General features: G+C 40.2%; 1 protein-coding gene and 1 long non-coding RNA gene across 13 annotated transcripts in view; one reads left to right on the forward strand and one right to left on the reverse strand.

Moving 5' to 3' along the window:
• Positions 1–18,782, forward strand: part of LOC102165892 — an 85,676-nt gene that overhangs the window by 39,745 nt on the left and 27,149 nt on the right. For 2 of the 5 annotated variants that reach the window (XR_002346753.1, XR_002346752.1), the window contains exons 5-6: positions 133–512; positions 2,189–2,242. This is a non-coding gene — a long non-coding RNA (uncharacterized LOC102165892). Of the gene's footprint in view, positions 1–132; positions 1,876–2,188; positions 3,626–14,706; positions 14,961–18,782 lie in introns of those variants that run through there. The other 3 variants (XR_002346755.1, XR_002346754.1, XR_002346756.1) reach the window with 3 other exon arrangements.
• The window catches only part of SMAD1 (SMAD family member 1), an 80,353-nt gene continuing 64,416 nt past the window's right edge, over positions 2,846–18,782 (reverse strand). For 6 of the 8 annotated variants that reach the window (XM_021100455.1, XM_021100454.1, XM_021100452.1 and 3 more), the window contains exons 4-7: positions 18,389–18,505; positions 14,966–15,187; positions 8,591–8,847; positions 2,846–4,248 (exon numbers count right to left, since the gene is read on the reverse strand). In XM_021100455.1, coding sequence (XP_020956114.1) covers positions 4,105–4,248; positions 8,591–8,847; positions 14,966–15,187; positions 18,389–18,505 — 740 coding nt within the window. In that variant the 3' untranslated portion in view covers positions 2,846–4,104. 8 annotated transcript variants of the gene reach the window in all.

The raw sequence follows: 18,782 nt of genomic DNA on the forward strand, positions 1-18,782 counted from the left end.
TTTGTTTTTCTTGGACTTTAAAAATCTTGAGTGAACAAGAATTGTTTGGGTTAACATAATCTATAAAAATGATCTATCTTTAAAAGTCAAGTACATTCCTTTTTATATGGCTTAAATCACATTTGCTTGCAGGTCACAAAAACCTAAATCAAACTACATGAAGCAGAAAAGGGGATTCTCCATCAGCATTCCGGCGCGTCCCAGGCTAGCCAAGTACAGGAACATGGCAGCACTTGACAAATCCTAGACCCGGGAACCAGATGCCCTGAGGACCCTGTCTCATTCCTCGTCACCAGCCCACAGAGCAGGAGATGGCAGAAGGCAATTCCCAAGGTTTCCTACAGCTTCAGCCAGGCACAGAGAAACTCTTCCTGACTTCCAGTCCCAGAAAAGGCCTCTGCCTGGACCACCTGATCACATTATACCATATAATAAACCCCACAGTAACCCTGCGGGTTGGAGGCACGTCTTTAGAACTTGATGGGCAGGTGTGGGAGTGTTCCAAACCACAGGTAACTGTCACACGGACTTCTACTTAGATTGTTCTCTTGCCCCAAAGTCTATTAAAATGCTTCCATCCTCCAAGGATCAACCTTAAACACCACTTTCCCTCTAAAACCTTTATTGATCTCTACTCAGCCAAGTCTGAACTCTTTTTTCTTTCCTCTATGCTTTTCATTTTGCCTTCTTTTATAGAAGTTGACATCTCTGCAAACTGGCAAGGGTAAGAAAACAATAGGATTAACTAGATTTTTGTGTCAGCCAATTCTGATTTCCATACTACCTAGTTAGGTGACTTTGGACAAATTCTTTAGTTTCTAAACTAGTTTCCTCATTTATAAAAAAATAAATAAATGACATAAGGCATCAAGGACAGAGCAATAGCTCACATGTTCTTGTGAGGATGAGAAGATGTGTAGACACCCCAGGCACAGAGCCTGGCTCTGTGGACACTCATGAAGTGCTGGTTTTCTCTCACTGGACTATAAAGTCCTGGAGGTCATGATTTCTCACTGAGCTTATCAAATGTTTTAAAGCAGGTCTTCATCAAATGTTTGCTGAATTGAACTCTTCTGATTGCCTTCCAAGGCAGATTTAATCTGCAGTTATTAATACTATCGAGAGGTTCTAAATGCTTTGCAATTATTGACTTAATCTCTGAGATAACCCATGAGACAGGCTTATTGCCTCTATTTTACAGTGAGGAAAAGCAGGTGCATTAGAGTTCAGAAACTTGCTAGAGCTCCAACACAGTGAAGTGGTGGAATAACACAGTGGCTCCAGGGCCCTGCACTTTTTTGGGGGGCTGAGCCTGCAGCATGTGAAAGTTCCTGGGCCAGGGATGGAACTCAGCATCCACAAGCTGCTGTAGGGATGACACTGGATCCTTAACCTGCTGTGCCACCAGGGAACTCCTGGGGCCTTGTACTTCTAATCATTCCAGCCTGTGGTTTCTTAGGGGCAGAAAACATGTTAACTATGAAACTGGTCACCTTTCCTTTTTTTGGTTTGAACTAGTTTAAATTTTTTCCAGTAACCCAAACTAATAGTTCCTTTGATGTTTTCATTCCTTTCATGGAAAACTTCCAGGAGACTTAACAGATGATAGTGGTCCTACAAGATTTTACCATAAATACAGATACCTCCAGTTGAGCACGAAGGGCCAATTTATGCACCATGCTTCCAACTCATAGGGTCCCGGACCCAGTAGGTTTTAATCTCCTGGACCACCTGGGAGCTTTACCTGTAGATCTCCAAGCTGGCGACCAGCTCTGCTACACCAATTAACCACTTGCATAACTGTCCTAGTAGGCAGCCTTGGGAACTTGGGAAAAAAAAAAAAAAAAAAAAAAAAAAAAAGCTGTGCCCTAGGAATAAAGTGAGAAATCCTGACCTGAGCTGCTGCTGCTTCTTTTTTTTGGTGGTGGTGGTGGTGGTGGGGGCGGGCAGGGATTGATTCTGAACTCACCTGTGACCTACACCAGCTACAGCAACACTGGATCCTTTAACCCAGTGCCGGGCCAGGATTGTACCTGCACCTCCACAGTGACCCTAGCCACTGCAGTCAGAGTCTTAATCCACTGTGCCACAGCAGGAACTCCTCTGACTTGAGATGTTTATTAAGACAATTTCCAGTTATACTTCATTGCTGACACCTGATAGTTTTATTGATCTCCTTTTATTACAGCTCACCGATCACCATCATGTATCCAGATGACCTGTGCCAGGAATGACTTAGCAGGTAAGTGGGAAAACAGTACAGGGGCGGGTCCAAGAAAACAGTGACCTCACACTTGCATGGCAGTTATGCTTCCAAAGTATTTTCACACACACTTTTCTTCCAATAGATCCTTCATGGCCAAACTATTTTGGGGGTGAAGTGGGGCTAGGAGAGAGGGGGTGGGATCCTCCTAGTCCTAAGCAGGTGGTGAAAGGAATCATTCTGTTTCATTGCAATTTGAGTTCTCCTGCCTCCCCATCTGTCACATCCTCTCATATTCATCCTTGAATCTTCATCTGAAGTGTAGAAACTGGGACTTTTGGTTGACTGGGAGGTGTCCACCACCACCTCGACTACTGAAATTCCCCACATAAAAAAGCTGGAACATTTAGAGATTGTGCAAGTTAGGTTTTTTTCTTACTTTTTAAAGTTCCGTATGTCTTTCCTTTTCTGATTTAAAGAGACTCTACTCTTTTCATGATTCAGTCTCCCTGTCACTGCCATTTAGTTTTTTAGTAATTTGGTTTGTTATGTTTGGCAAAGAATATTTGAGGAAAATCTCTCAAGAGAGTAGTGAATTTTATTAATCCTAAAATCTCACGTGTGAAGAAAGGAAACCACAGATTTTTAATCAAAGTAAGCAATAATGACAGGTTTATTTAAAATTTCCAGTAGAGAAAACCCACTAGTTTTGGAATAAAAGTATTCAATGTACGAGAGCGTAAGTGAATATAAAAGATTAGCGGAAGAAAAATAAAACCAAACAGAGTACAAAAAAATTAAAAAAGTTTGAAATGGATTTAAACAGGGATGTTCTTTAAATCCTTCAAATATTTAACAGTGTTACTAGGTTTGGCAAACAATTCACTTGAAAAATTAAAGCCTATTTCTTTATTGTAAACTCCATAAAAACTGCTTATTAAATTCAAGCACTCCATACAATTGGTATTGAAACATACAGGCGGTCAATTTCAGATTAGCAGGAATTATTCATTTGCTCTCACAGTTATATGAATTAACCAGCTGCATAACTGCTATTTTTTTTTTTTTTTTTTTTTGGAGAAGATGGGATAGAAGATGCAAAGAAAAAAAAGTAGGATAAAATCTCTAAAAAAACTGAAACAGCAAAAATTCAGACATCAGTTTGTTTCTTTAAAGCAACAAACTGAACGTTTACAGTATATTCTACATTTGTCATTTCCCTCTCCCCCCACCCCCTCCAGTACTCCTAAATCCACTAGTCTAATCAATTCTTAACTTCCACATATTCTGTACATATATATTTAGCAAAGAGCATATGCCTAACATTATTCTGACAGCAGTATGGTCAGCATTACAATTTTAGAAAGATTACTATGTATAGCATCAAGATTAACCTTTACTTAAAAAAACAAACAAAAACCATTACTAAACAAATAGTTTTAAAATATTATGAAAACCCATGAAGAGAAGACTCCACATGGGCTCTAAACCTGATAAAAACACACGTCAGAAAGACTATTAATGCTAAACTTCGCCAAACGATGACCTTAAAGTGCCAAACACGAAAGAATCTCTTAGGACCGTTTTTTTCTTTTTTTTTTTTTCTTTTTCCAACAGATGATTTGTCCCTGGCTTGGCCATCTCTTCTTTAACTATACACGAAGTCCTGCTAAAAGTATGCATTTTAGTTGATTTTACCATAGAATGTTACCATGTAAACTAAACAGGTTCTCAATATCAACAGTATGTTACCAAGGTTTTCAAATTTCTGAATCCATCAGTTGGTCACAGAGGTCAAGTATTATCAAGGCTCCTTTGTGAGTTCAGATGGTGTCTGACTCATCCATCCTTCAAGTACATGCAAGGCTCAATAGTTTTCAAGAGGCAGAAGCCCAGGCCGCTTAAGACACAGACGAAATAGGATTGTGAGGTGAACCCATTTGAGTAAGAACTTTATCCAGCCACTGGAGGGGGCCGTGCAGATGGATCTCAATCCAGCAGGGGGTGCTAGTGACATCCTGGCGGTGGTATTCTGCTCCCCAGCCCTAGAAACAACATGGGGGGTCACTGAACTTGCTTAACTCAAGAGGTTCAACTTACCAAGTAAAAAGTGTTCACATAACCAGCCACTCCAGTGAAAGATACGGTTCTCTCCATTAGACAATGCTTGCACACACAAGCGCACACACAACTTGACAGACAGTTTCACAGCTTCCCAAGATCCATACATGGATTCCAGATTAAGAAGTACTAAGTCTTGGAAAATGAAAGTTTTGAACATTATAAGGTTCTTTTAATAAAGACACTTTCTAACTTTCATTTTCATAGCCCACTGTGTTACAGATAATATTGTAATAAATGTTAGTAAAGTCTCATTTTATCATCAAGAAAATAAGGAAAAAGCTTTGTAAGACTAACTGACATTCTGTTTCTTCCTACTTAGCCCCTGAAAATCCTCCTATTAACACAGAGCTCTTGACCTTTCAATCTCTAAGCAAAAGTAGCAGGAGCACATTAACATCCAAAAATCTATTAGTAATGCCTAAGTATTGCCTTGAATCATTTGTACATGACTGCCAGACAGCTTCAGGATAGCTGAATTAGGACATGAAAGCTCACAGAAGAAAGTCCCTATGCAAAAGGGACAAAAAATAATTTTGGAGTTCCCGTCGTGGCACAGTGGTTAACGAATCCGACTAGGAACCATGAGGCTGCGGGTTCGGTCCCTGCCCTTGCTCAGTGGGTTAACGATCCGGCGTTGCCGTGAGCTGTGGTGTAGGTTGCAGACGCGGCTCGGATCCCGCGTTGCTGTGGCTCTGGCATAGGCCGGTGGCTACAGCTCCGATTCAACCCCTAGCCTGGGAACCTCCATATGCCGCGGGAGCGGCCCAAGAAATAGCAACAACAACAACAACAACAAAAAAAAAAGACAAAAAAAAAAATAATAATTTTGTGCATGTTTCCTGCACTTGATAGTAAGATCTTTTTTCTTTTTCTTTTTTTGGCTGCACTTGTGGCATATGCAAGTTCCTGTGCCAAGGACTGAATCTGAACTGCAGCTGTGACCTACCCCATACTGTGCCAGACTAGGGGTTGAATCCATGCCTCAGCAGTGACCCGAGCTGCTGCAGAGACAATGCAAATCCTTAGCCTGCTGTACCAAAGTGGGAACTCCCAGACAGTAAGTTCTTTGAAGGCAGGGACCAGATCTTATTTATCTTTGACCTCAAACATCTAGCACAGTGAGTGGCACAAGGCAAAAGCTCTAGAAATACTTGTTTAGCTGAAATGACTTGGATTTTTCAGATGTGGGCAGTTTACTGAAGTATAATTTATAAATTTTTGTTTCATATTAAAGTCTCAAAATGATCACCTTTAAAAAAATACAAAATTGGCTATTAAGATTAAGAAACTGTTCTATATCCTTTCTCTAGGATGCTTAGTGTGAGAGGGCAAAGTATGTAGTCTTTATGATACTAAAGAACAATGTTTACTGTGTATAAAATCTTTTATTGTTAATGCATAATAAATAGCTACCCTTTATCATGACAGCAGGGGTTCTAAAATGCGGTAACTTTAACTCTCCAAATCCAGCCTCCCAGTTATGTCCATTATAGCTTGTATAACCCTTCATTTCAGTACTTATCACTTTATATTATAAACATACACTGGGCCATCTTGAAGCTAGAGACTTAAAGGGCTTTTTCATCTTTATATTAATTCTCTGGAATGGTACTAAAAATATTTGCTGAGTGAATGAAATCTAATGTATTTTTAATGCCTCTCTTTGCACTATAAACACTTTTTTGTCAGTGTAAAGGTGGTTTTTTATTTGTGTAAAGGTAAATAATTTAAAATGTGTACAAGTTAAAATCATTAAAATTGACTGGGTAATCACTAAGAAATGAGGTTGAGGAGTTCCCATTGTGGCTCAGCAGAAACAAACCTGACTAGTATCCATGAGGATTCAGGTTCGATCCCTGGCCTTGCTCAGTGGGTTAAGGATCTGATGTTGCCTTGAGCTGTGGTGTAGGTCTCAGATGCAGCTCAGATCTGGCATTGTTGTGGCTGTGGCGTAGACCAGTGGCTAGAGTTCCAATTCGACCCCTAGCCTGGGAACCTTCATATGCTGCAGGTTCAGGACTAAAAAGACAAAAAAAGACCAAAAAAAAAAAAAAAAAAAAAAGGAAAAGAAAGAAATGAGGTTAAGGAGAATGCCAATTGGAGCATTAGAGTCATAAATTTTCCTAGAGCGGTCTTTCAATATAACAGGCTCAACCTCAGCAAATGGTTACTGCAGTTCCCAGCTCCAGCACCCATTTCAAAGGTAATGAATGTGGGGATGGGGAAGGAATCCCTGGGCCTTCATCATGCAGACAGAACCAGAACCTGGCTCTCCTGACCCTCGAGAGGTCATCTTTCTTCCGTATCAACAAAAACAATAAACAAAAACAATGCTGCCCAGTCACTGTCCTCATTTTACAATTCATTTTAGTCAAAATGCTAAGTCTACTTGTGTGTTAATAATAGGTGAGGAAGCTCTCTGGAGTCTCATAGGTACACAGCATACAGGTAAGCCTCTCTAAAAGGTAAAAACCTCCGTTAATACTATAAGGCAGCAGACTCAGCTATAAGGAACTCAGCTATAAGGAACATCTTGAGAAAATGAACACTAAGAGAACACACTGAAAATTTGCTAACATGATTCAAAGAAGTGGGGGAAAATGATCTTCAGGGAAAGATATATGCTTATAAATGTATGTATTCATATATACATAAAGATATATATTTATTTTGCTTCTGGGCCACACCCAAAGATTACAGAAGTTCCTGGGTCAGGGACTGAATCCAAGCCTCAGCTGCAACTTACGTTACAGCCACAGCAATGCCCGATCCTTAACCCACTGTGCCACAGTGGGAACTCTAGGGAAATATACCTTTGACATAAAGGATGATTAACAAAGTTAGGTTCCAAAATTACCCTCTGTAATAAATACATCAGAGAACAGGTTTAACAACAAGTTCGGTGAGCTTCTGAAGAGAGGGCATAAAAGGTGATTGCCTCACCCAAATATATAATTAGCTGTGTTTCTCAGGATAAGAGAAGAGGAAAATTTACCTTTGAGGATTTAGAGACAGGTCACTCAACTACTAGAATAAGTTAAGTGACATGAAACTTTAATCAGATATTTGAATTTTTTGCATTTTGATGGCATCTTAAAGGTTTTTTTTTTTTTATTTTTAGAAGCAAAAGAGGAGGCAGCAAAGAGATGGATGCTTGAGAGCAATTTCTGTAAACTTCACCCTCCTCGAGCCTCACAACACAATCTTAGCGCTGAGATAGGGGCCTTATTAACTCTCAAATAATAAGAAAATCACAAGCTCTTCTGGAACCAAGACTAACCAATCAAAAACAAACCCCAGGTTGGGCGTTCCCGTCGTGGCTCAGTGGTAATGAACCCAACCAGTATCCATGACCCAGGTTTGATCCCTGGCCTCGCTCAGTGGGTTAAGCATTTGGCGTTGCCGTGAGCTGTGGTGTAGGTTGCAGATACGGCTCAGATCCCGCATTGCTGTGGCTATGGTATAGGCCGGCAGCTGCAGCTCTGATTTCACCCCTTGCCTGGGAACTTCCATATGCCACGAGTGTGGCACTAAAAAGACAAAAAAAAAAAAAGGAGTTCCTATCCTGGCGCAGCAGAAATGAATCCAACTAGGAATCATGAGGTTGCAGGTTTGATCCCTGGCCTCGCTCAGTGGGTCAAGGATCCGGTGATGCCGTGAGCTGTGGTGTAGGTCACAGACGCAGCTTGGATCTGGTGTTGCTGTGGCTGTGGTGTAGGCTTGCAGCTACAGCTCCTATTGGACCCCTAGCCTGGGAACCTCCATAGCCACGGGTTTGGCCCAAAAAAAGACAAAAGACAAAAAAAAAAAAAAAAATCTCAGGGTAATGAACTTATTTACTTTCACAAAAAAGAGCACTTGCTTATTGTTGAAACAAAAGCAACAAGTGTTACCATTGTAAGACTACTAAAAACTGGAAGAAAAAAAAAAGGAAGGGGCATATGTATCAAGTTGATTTCATAAGACAACCATGTATTTCAATTATATACATTAAGTATATAACGTGACATATTCTGATAGCATTACAATACTGAGATTATGCCATCTGAATAAAGAAAAGTTATTGAAGGCTGCTACTACTGACATTTAACACAAACACTCCCATATTCCAACAATATTTCCCTAATAGTTGACATCCTTGCCACAGGTGAAAAGTATCTATAGACAGTAAGTTGGACTTTATAGACACATATCAGGAGGATATAGGTTTAGATAATGCAGAGGTGTGTTCCACCCTGACCCATGGAATCAGAGCTCACTTACCTTCACAAAGCTCATGCGAATGGTACACATTTTCGTGAGCTCGTAGACTGTCTCGAAGCCATGGTTTACGGACTGTGCCAGTAACTGAGCAAATTCTTGATTATTAAAAATTTTCAAACTACACCCACTAGGGATCTTGCAAACAGTAGTAGGATGAAATCCGTGATGGTAGTTGCAGTTCCGACTTTGCACAAAGATACTACTGTCACTGAGGCATTCGGCATACACCTCACCTCCGACATAATAGAGATGAACACCTGCACAAGGACAAAGCACAGAATGGTCGCTAATGTTTTTTACGGCTGAAAAGCATCAATGAAGCTTCAGAATGGAAATGTACATGGTTGATTAAACAGACATTGTCCAAGTCTTGCACAACTGATAAAATCTTTTTTTTTTTATTTTTAATTTTTTTTTATTTTCCCACTGTACAGCAAGGGGGTCAGGTTATCCTTACATGTATACATTGCAATTACAGTTTTTCCCCCACCCTTTCTTCTGTTGCAACATGAGTATCTAGACATAGTTCTCAATGCTATTCAGCAGGATCTCCTTGTAAATCTATTCTAGGTTGCGTCTGATAATTGATAAAATCTTAGTCAACTGTATTGGTTGATATGATGCCCATTAGTCAACATGCACATTTATAAAGTTTCTAGGAATAACACAACATAGTCTCTTAAAAATGAGAAACAGGAGTTCTCACTGTGGCGCAATAGGATTGGAGCACGGGGATGCAGATTTGATCTGCAGCCTGGTGCAGTGGGCTAAGGATTCAGCCTTGCTGCAGCTGCGGCATAGGTCGGTCACTACTGGGGCTTGGATCTGACCCCTGGCTAGGGAATTCCATATGCTACTGGGCAGCCAAAAAAGAAAAAAGAAAAAAATCAGTAACAGTGCAGCAATTTCATTTTGGAAAGAGTTTAATGCCCTATTTGTCTGCAGGTTGAGAGCACAGTCTCATTTTAAAAACAGCACTTTACATAAAGCAGGACTTGACTGTGGGCTCCTACCACGAATTCATCATATAAGCTCTCTTATATTTATTTCCCAGCTAAGCTGTTGGAAAAACTTTAGGGTCGGGGAAGAGAGGATGGAGAGAAGTAAAAGGACTAGAAAACCACAGATGGAGGAAGTACTGCTGAGAGCCGTAAGATGTAACGTCCAGGAAAAAAAAAAACTTAGAAAAAGTAACTCTTACTGTGTGGAATCCGATCTCACTGAACTATTATCTGCTCCAAACTTCTTCCTGTGAGACCTAGAGGGCCAGGAGTGTAGGAAAATTGATCTTACCCAGTCTTTAAAAAAAAATGAAGGGGGAAAAAAAATCACACTGACAAAGCCCCACACCATCATAGGCCACTCAGCACACAAAGTCACTTTCCATGTGGCTTTCAAGATGGACCTTGCAGGTTAACTCTGGCACGGCTTAGTCAATGCTAAAACCACTGTCTCATCCAAAACAATCAAATAGCTCATGGAGCAGAAATCATTTTTTTCTGTATGATGTAGAGAAAACAATTTAAGGGTGTGTGTGTTTTACTTTTTTCCTGATTATACAAATGAGGCATATTCATTTTAGAAAATTCAGAAAATAAAACAAAATAGAAAGCAGCAGGAAGTATTATCATTCCTTTAGTAAGGCAGAGGCAATAACTGAATACATACCATAGTCGGTTTTGAATATAATTAAACCTTCTTTGCCAACAATTTAATGTATCTCCACGAGTGTATTTCTACGACAATTTATTTAAGGGACTCTCCCATTACTGGACTATCCTGTTGATACTAATTTCCTGCTATTACAACAAAACCATGATCAATGTCTCCCCATAACTTCTGATATCCTTAGGAGAGATTCCTGGAAATTAAATCACTGGATCGAAGGCTCTTGATGTGCTTTGCCCAAAGGCCATCCAGAGTGCTTGCATCAATTTACACTCTCTCCAGCAGCGAGCCAGTGCTGAGGCTCACTTTAAAACAAAAACAGAGTTTCCCTAATTTATAGCTAGGAAGCAATATCGTTTTAATTTGCACATGAGCCTGGATCTGCTCTCCTCCACTTACTACTCATCTGTGTTTCTCCTTGCATTTACTGTTCATATTTCTCACCTATTTATCCCGCTGGGGATTCTAATATTCTATTTTCTTTCATGAACTGCACATATAGGGAAGATATAAATAATTTATTTCCCCTTTAGTTCCCTGTCAGTCCTTCGTCTTTTAATTTTGTTCATGGTATTTTTTTTTTTAGACCTACAGAAGTTTGAAATCTTCAAGTAGATAAATCTCTTGTAATCTTTTCTGTTGCTTTTTATGCTTAGAAAATGTCTGCCTCTCTGTTCATCATACTCTCCTCTAGCTTTTTAATAGCTTGCCTTAAAAAAAAAATTCAACTCATGAATCCCTTTGCATATATGGGATGAGGTCAGGGTTTCTAACCCCAGCCTCTACCCCCCACAGGCTTGTTACTGTAGTAACAGCTTTGTTACTGCAAGACCATTAGAGGACCAATGCTTAATTATACTTCACTTAAAATGTACATTAGATTTTTAAACACGGTATAGTCTGAATTTAATTTATTCTATTGTTTTGCCTACACACTGATTTAGTTGTAGTTTCATAATCTTTTATTAACCCTCACATTGAGAATTTTTTCTTTACTCTTCCATTAAAAAATATAGTTATTTTCAGAGTTGCCACTGTGGCTCAGTGGTAATGAACCTGACTAGTATCCATGAACACATGGGTTCAATCACTGGCCCTGCTCAGTGAGTTAAGGATCCAGCGTTGCTGAGGCTGTGTGTAGGCTGGCAGCTGCAGCTCCAATTTGACCCTTAGCCTGGGGACTTCCATATGCCGCAGGTGCAGCCCTAAAAAGCAAAAAAAAAAAGCAAAAAAAAAAGCTATTTTTACTTGTTTATCCTTCCAGGTAATATGCAGAATACATCTTCCAACTTTCAAAAAAACATTACGTTGTGATTCTGACATGGATTGCTTTAAACTATGAATTAAATTAGGAAGAATGAATATTCTTAAAATGTTGTCACGATCTTAAGCCTTCTCTTTAAGGAACACAGATTGCCTTTTATTTATTCAAATTTTCTTTTTCTATCAGTTAAATTTGTTGTTTTTTTTTTTAACATAATTCTCATCTATTGCTGGTTCAGATTATTTCCAAGAAATATATGCATTCTCTTGCTACTGGGAATGTGATTTCCCCCTCCATTATATTTTCTAACTGGCTCTTGCCAGATTAAAGAAAACTGACATCCAATTTCTAAAAAGTGATGCTTTAGCAGTTTCTAGATAAACAGTCCTATCATTTGAATAGACACAAGGTCCATAAGTAATTCTGAATGAGTAAAGGAAGAAAGGCACTCTTAAACTTCTGGTACAAGTGGAAATTAATAAAAGCTTTCTGGAAAGTAATTTGGCAAAATATATCAAGAGCTTTTGACCTTCTAATTTCACTTCAAGAGTCTATCCCAAGAACATGATCAATCAATTAGTTAATCATATCATCTACAAATAATGGTAACTTTGGCTTATTTCCATTTTCTATAATTCTACATTTGAGTGCACTAGTCAAGGCATCTGGAACAATTTGAAATAACAGCATTCCGAGAATCTTTATTTTCTTCTTAATTGTTAATAGCAATGTTCCAGAGTGCAATGGCTTTTTACTTCTTTGGGGTAATGGTCAACTTCAGAACTTAATGAAAAATATGTCCCTCCATCCCAAATGCATGCAAAATTGTGTTTATAGACCACTGCAGGGGGTTACAGACCCCAGAAAGACAGCTATAGGATATGAACCTAAGTTCTGGCATTTCATCAATAAATGTGGAGTTTAGATTAGTTTTCCTTAATCATACTAAGAAACTTTCTTATCAATTCCTGTTTTAAGAAGATTTTTTTAAAATTTTTGTTTCTAGGATTAAATGTTAAAACTTCATCTCAAATGTCCTTTAAGCATCTATTGAAGGACATTTGAATTTGGTCTAAATTTCATAGTAGGTATTTAAAAAACTTTTACTCTGGAAATAACTCAAACTTACAGAAATGGACCAAAGGACAAAGGAAAGAGAAGAACACTCATGTAACCATTATCCAGATTCATCTGTTGTGACAGCTTTACTCCATATGCTTCGCCCCTGGCATCTCCCTCCCCTCTACACACACCCCCTCACACACATACAGACATGTATGTATCTGACACAGGATTGACCTATCTATCTATCTATCTATCTATCTATCTATCTATCTATCTAATCTATCAATATAAAATACATACATAATTTCTTCCTGAACCATACCATCATGGCCCTCTACTCCTAAATACTTAAGTGCGTATTTCCTAAGAATACGGGTATTCCCTTACAAGTCACAGTATAGTTGGCAATGCCAATACATTTAACACCGTCATAATACTTTATCTTATCTACCACTCATATTCTAATTTTGCCAGCTGACATCAATGATATTTTTTTTTCTTTTTCGGCTGCCTTGTGGCACATGGAGTTCCTGGGCTAGGGCTCAGATCTGAGCTACAGTTGCAACCTATACCACAGCTGCGGCAACGTCAGATCCTTTAACCCACGGTGCCGGTCTGGGGATTGAACTCGTGTCCTGGTGCTGCAGAGACACAGCTGATGCCATTGTGCCACAGCAGGAACTCCCTCAATAGTGTTCTTCAGAGTATTTTCCCCCTTGTCTGGCGCAGGATCATGTCCAGGGCCATATTACTGCATAGAGTGTCATGTCTTGTTAGCCTCTTTTAATTTGGACAATTCTCATACCATTTGACGTGGACATTTTGGAAGAATACAGGCCCTCCTCACCCTTTTAAAGAGAATATTCCTCATCTGGGGTTTGTCTGAAGTTACCCTGTGATTAGATTCAGATCTGCTTTCTCAGCTGGAGTCCCACGTAGGTGAGGTTACTTCCTCCTCAGGGTACCACAGCCGGGGGTACGTGACATTCATCTGCCTCTCACTGGTGATGATAACTTTCATCTCCCAGTCAAGATATTGTCCAGTTTCTTCACTATGTAGTTAATGATTTTTTACTCCCCCTAGTACCAGGCAGTCTGTGAGGAGATGCTTAAAAACCAGGCAAATATCCTGATTCTCATACAAAATTCTCTTCATATTTAGCATCCATTGACGATTCTTGCCTGACGGCTGCAAAATGGGGACTTTGCAACTCTGCCACCCACTCTATATTTACCCGTCAGCCTTCCCCATTCATTTATCTATTATTGGCATGGACTTATGACTTACTATTGTTTTCCAGGGGTTTAAAACCCATTACTGGATTTAAATCTTTGGTGCTCAAATTGTCCCAGAATGGGCCAGTGGAGGCCCCTCCAAGTTGGCTCCTGAGACACATACATAAGCATCAGTATTTCTTTGCTTTCAGGTGTAATAAAACATTCCAGGCTCATCTTGTGCCCACCTGTCCTTGGAGCCTTGGAGTCAGCCCTTTCTCCAAAAGCCCTGGTTCCTCTTAGTGGACATGGCGTGAGGAGATGATGGTCTGGGCACTTATGGGCTTATTACTACTGGGGTCTTTGCCTCTTGGCCCTTTCAGCAGAAACTACATGCGTGGAAAGACACATCTACATACACATGCACACACACGTACAGGAGAACATAAACACACGTGTACACATACATAAACATATTACTGTTTATGATTTCATGATTTCATACTGATACCTCCAGTGTTTTTTTTGTTTTGTTTTTTACCCTCCTCCACACTTGTAAGTCTTTCATTCCACAGTGAAAACCCAGGTTCCCCATAACATTCTCACATTTAGTCATCTGCTTAATCTTCTAATACATCTTAAAGTTTCGCAACTGTTTCATGCACACCGCCACTATGTAAGCAAGTCTACTAAAAAAAGTTTAGGATTTGTTTGCAATCACCCTACCTTACCTGGCCCAGATGGAGGATATACAGCCAAACATTACATTCATAAGTTATTCTGGATTAGTTCTTTTTTTTTTCCCCAGTGAGTTATTGTATTCATTTGAAATACATCAGGTTTATTTAATTTGCTTTCAGCTATAGGTTGTAAATAATTTTTTAACATTTATTTCACTCTGCAGCAAAGCATATCATAGAATACTGTCCCCATGAGCAAATCACTCATTCAGCTAATTAAGTAATGAGTACGAGTTGCTGGACCACAGAAATCGCTGGTTGGAAAATGAAAAACTTGCTAATGATACAAATTGAAAAAATATGTACAAACTGTAGCAACTGTATATTATCTGGGGTTCGCCTCAGGGATGGCTGGTCAGCTCTGGAGGAACAGGGACATATACGACAGACAAACATTTGAGAGAGGTTACAGGGAAAATTCACCTTTCCCGATATGCCGCCTCGTGTTTTCAATAGTGGAATTCCGGTTGACGTTGGAGAGCAGCCCAAGGCAGAAACGGTTCTTGTTGTTGGAAGGATCGGTGAAACCATCCACCAACACGCTCGTGGAGGAGGCATGGAACGCCTCGCCCACACGGTTATTGAGCTCATAGTAGACAATAGAGCACCAGTGTTTGGGTTCCTCATAAGCAACAGCTTGGACATCTGTAAGAAAGACACGTTCAGCGTCACACATGGTAAGTGCCCCGGGCTCTCAAAACCTGAAACTGTGTCGCAAGTTGGCTGGGGCATCATGGAACGGAGAGGGAAAAGGCAATTGCTGTTAGAAGGTACAGAGTTCCTCGCGGATCTGGAAAGCAGGTACTCCATACCAAGGGCGACATTCACCTTGAATTGGAAAATGGTTTCCCCAGTGACTATCAGATAACCGACACACCAGCTAGGCAAGCCCACCCGCTTCGGGTGCTGAGTGCGCCCAGTGTGCTGCCTGTCCTGTAATGTGCCAAGAGGGAGACTATCCCTCACTGGCCCGGAGCCCTATCTCAAGAAACGCATCAAGGGGCAAGTGGAAAAAAAAAAAAAAAAAAAAACAAGCGGGAGAGAACAATGGAGGATAGGAAATGTGCCAAAGGTGCTGGAATTACTTTGGACAAAGCCTCAGTCTGCCTTTGCTTTTTCAAAGCAATGAAAATCAGTTTCTAATTATTGATAAGAAGTTACTTGACTTCGCATGAGGTTGCTAGTAACTCACGGCTACAGCTTTGCTCCAGTCCTCAAACTCAGGAAGAAATCTTGCCAGCTGGCCATTCTTACAGAATGAATCATATCTCTCTCATCCAGATTTCATGCTAACTTCCTTATATTTGCTTTAAGTCATGCAGAGCAGGTGTGTTTTGTCTCTCCATTCCCAGAATGGGCCAACAATGGAAATTACCCAACTTTACTGACAGGATGCAGCTTGTTAAGTCAAATCTCTTAAGACTAACAAATCTCCAAACAGAACATGCTTCTAAACATTTGCAACTAAAAGGTTCTAAAGATAAGTTCCTTCTGTAGTAAAACCTCTTATTCTACTGCTTTAGGGATTCCAGGAATACAAACTCTCTATATCTGGCTTGCCAATACGTAATGATCTAAGGTTTATGCAGCCTCAAGTGTTCAATTGTAACAAAAAGAAAGAAAATCCATGACAGAAGCACGAACTCTAACTGTTAAGGGTTAACCTCTGTGTTCTTAACATCAACCTCCACAAATATTAAAATGCGCCTTACTTTTAGAATTTGGTAAAGAAAATAAGGACATGTTCATTTAAAAAAAATCCACACTTGCATTAGCTGCTTTACACACTTAAGCGGGTGAGCTAAAAACAAACTCACACCATCTTTTCTGTTTGCTAAGCCTCATCCCATGTCAATCAGCTATATTTCAAAGAGCAGATTTTTAGTGATTTACAGATGCCAAATCTTAAAGAAGGCTGCACATCATTAGTTGAAGGCTTTCATCAGCTATCAGGACTGTTCAAAGTACTATTCATCTAGGTCGGGAGGCTGATAATTTTTCCTGTAAAAGGCTACAAAGGTCTTGGGGCCCATATGGTCTCAATAGCAGCTGTTTAGCTGTGCCCTGGCCACACAAAAGCAGCCACAAATAACATGTAATGAATGAACATAGCTGTGTCCCAATAAAACTTTATTTACAAAAACAGCAGGCTAAAGTGGCCTGCAGCTTGCTGACCGCTGCTCCAGGAAAACCACCAAAGTACAACAATAAGGCCAACAGCTCTATCTCATGGAAATATGAACTATGAACTTATTCTAACGGGGAAAACCTGTTTAGCCACTTAAAGGAAAACTTAAAACAATTTAAAGGTCTATTCCCTGAAATCAGACATTTGGGGCTTAAGAACCAAGTCTGCATGCTCACACCCATTCCTCAAAGCCCTGTGCCTATTCCTCTCCTGCTACCCTCTTCCCCAAATACACATTCCAGACATGGGTGAGATAGGAAGTATTTTCCCCACCCAGAATCTTGATTTGTTAGCTCATAATTATATGTTTGAGAGAGTGTTCTGGAGGTTATCAGGAACTGTAAAATACAGAGCCAATAAACAAGATATAAGGAATATTTACAGATTAAAAAGGTGTACATTCTTATTTATTACACTATACAGGAAAGGAAGGCTCTTTGAGCTCATCAGTAACTTTTAAGAACTTAAAAAATATGAGCAACTCTGACAAAGTCTGAGCTATCTCCAGACCTTTACTAAAAAAGTGGTAAGAATGAGATAAGATCTACTTAGTTAAATTGCATGTTAACTTCAATTTGCATTAAATGAACCCAGACTGAAAGTCTCTGACACTGCAGAGTGCCCCAGGGAAGCACCTTCCTCCAGGGGAGGTTACCTGGGGACAGTTTCATTTAGCAGGTGGTCAAAGACTTCTCCCAGATGCTCAGGGATCCTCCCAGCACTTTAGCTACCTGGGCTTTCTGTCTGCTTAAGCCTGCTCAAGCTGCCCCTGCAGACCTGGCAGGATGCCAGTGGCCTCCCCTCAGGGATCTTGCGGACCCATCTTTCCCGAGAGGGAAAGAGATAAGCCCTTCACGGTGAGAACACAGAAAATACGTGCCTCTATGCCTTCTTGAAACAAGGCTAGAAACAAGTAAATAGAGCAAAGAACAATTTTTCGCTTGTTTCAGCCACAGCTGTACAGAGATGAGGACTAGAAAATGGATGGGGCTTAGGAGGAACTAAGGAACCTTTTGGAAAGCCTGGTTATACGAAGTTTTCAAGTGGGAAATCACCAGTGAAAACTCTACTTCTGTCTTTGCTCATTTTTTCTCTCAGTATCCCTTTGTCTTTCACTTAAAAAATATTCTTCTATCACCAATTCAAAGTTGTTAAGTATTGAAGCTCTAAACAGATGACTGTACAATTATATCTAGGCTTTCATTAGTTAAAGGCATGTGTCTGTTGTTCATATAAAGGCTTATTTGTAACCCACAGAATGATTCTCTCCATGGAGCTCCTCTTACTGTGCCTGTGTTTCTCAAATAGCTATCTTTTAAAAGACTAATTAAAAACTTATGAAAGTAACACATGGACAGATAAACTTGTTATTTTTGTCCTTTTAGGGATACACCCTCGGCATATGGAAGTTCTCAGGCTTGGGATCAAATCAGAGCTGCAACTGCCAGCCTACACCACAGCCACAGCAATGAGGGTTCTGAGCCCCTTCTGTGACCTACACCACAGCTCACGGCAACACCAGATCCTTAACCTGTTGAGTGCGAGGCCAGTGATTGAATCGTGTACTCATGGATACTAGTCGGGTTCATTATTCTTGAGCCACGACAGGAACTTCCCAGGTAAACTTAAAAAAGGGAGTAAGCAGCAACTCATCTTACCTCCTCTGTTGATTTCTGAGGGCAGTGCAGGTGCCATCATGTTTGTGTCCATGGGCTGGGAGCCATCCTGGGTCATGGGGTCCTCAGGAGGCAGGTAAGCAGGTGGGGGTGTATCAGCTACAAAGTTTGAAGAAAAAAAAAAAAAAAGATGTCTTTATCCACAGTAAACACACACTTAAAACATGTATTCTCTTCCGTGCTGAAATTCTTCAGCAACTAAGTTGCCATTTCAACCTCCCCATCAGAAGATTGGATGCTTCAGATGCTGGCTTTGGTGGACCCTTTGTGGGGATCACTACTATGTCATCATCTTACACAAACGCCCTGAAAATTCCATGGGAGGCAAACACTAGATGCCAGTTCCAGAAGCTCTCTGCCTCCCCAGGGCCGTGCC

This window comes from Sus scrofa, chromosome 8 (genome assembly GCF_000003025.6).
Source record: "Sus scrofa isolate TJ Tabasco breed Duroc chromosome 8, Sscrofa11.1, whole genome shotgun sequence".
NCBI lineage: Eukaryota > Metazoa > Chordata > Mammalia > Artiodactyla > Suidae > Sus > Sus scrofa.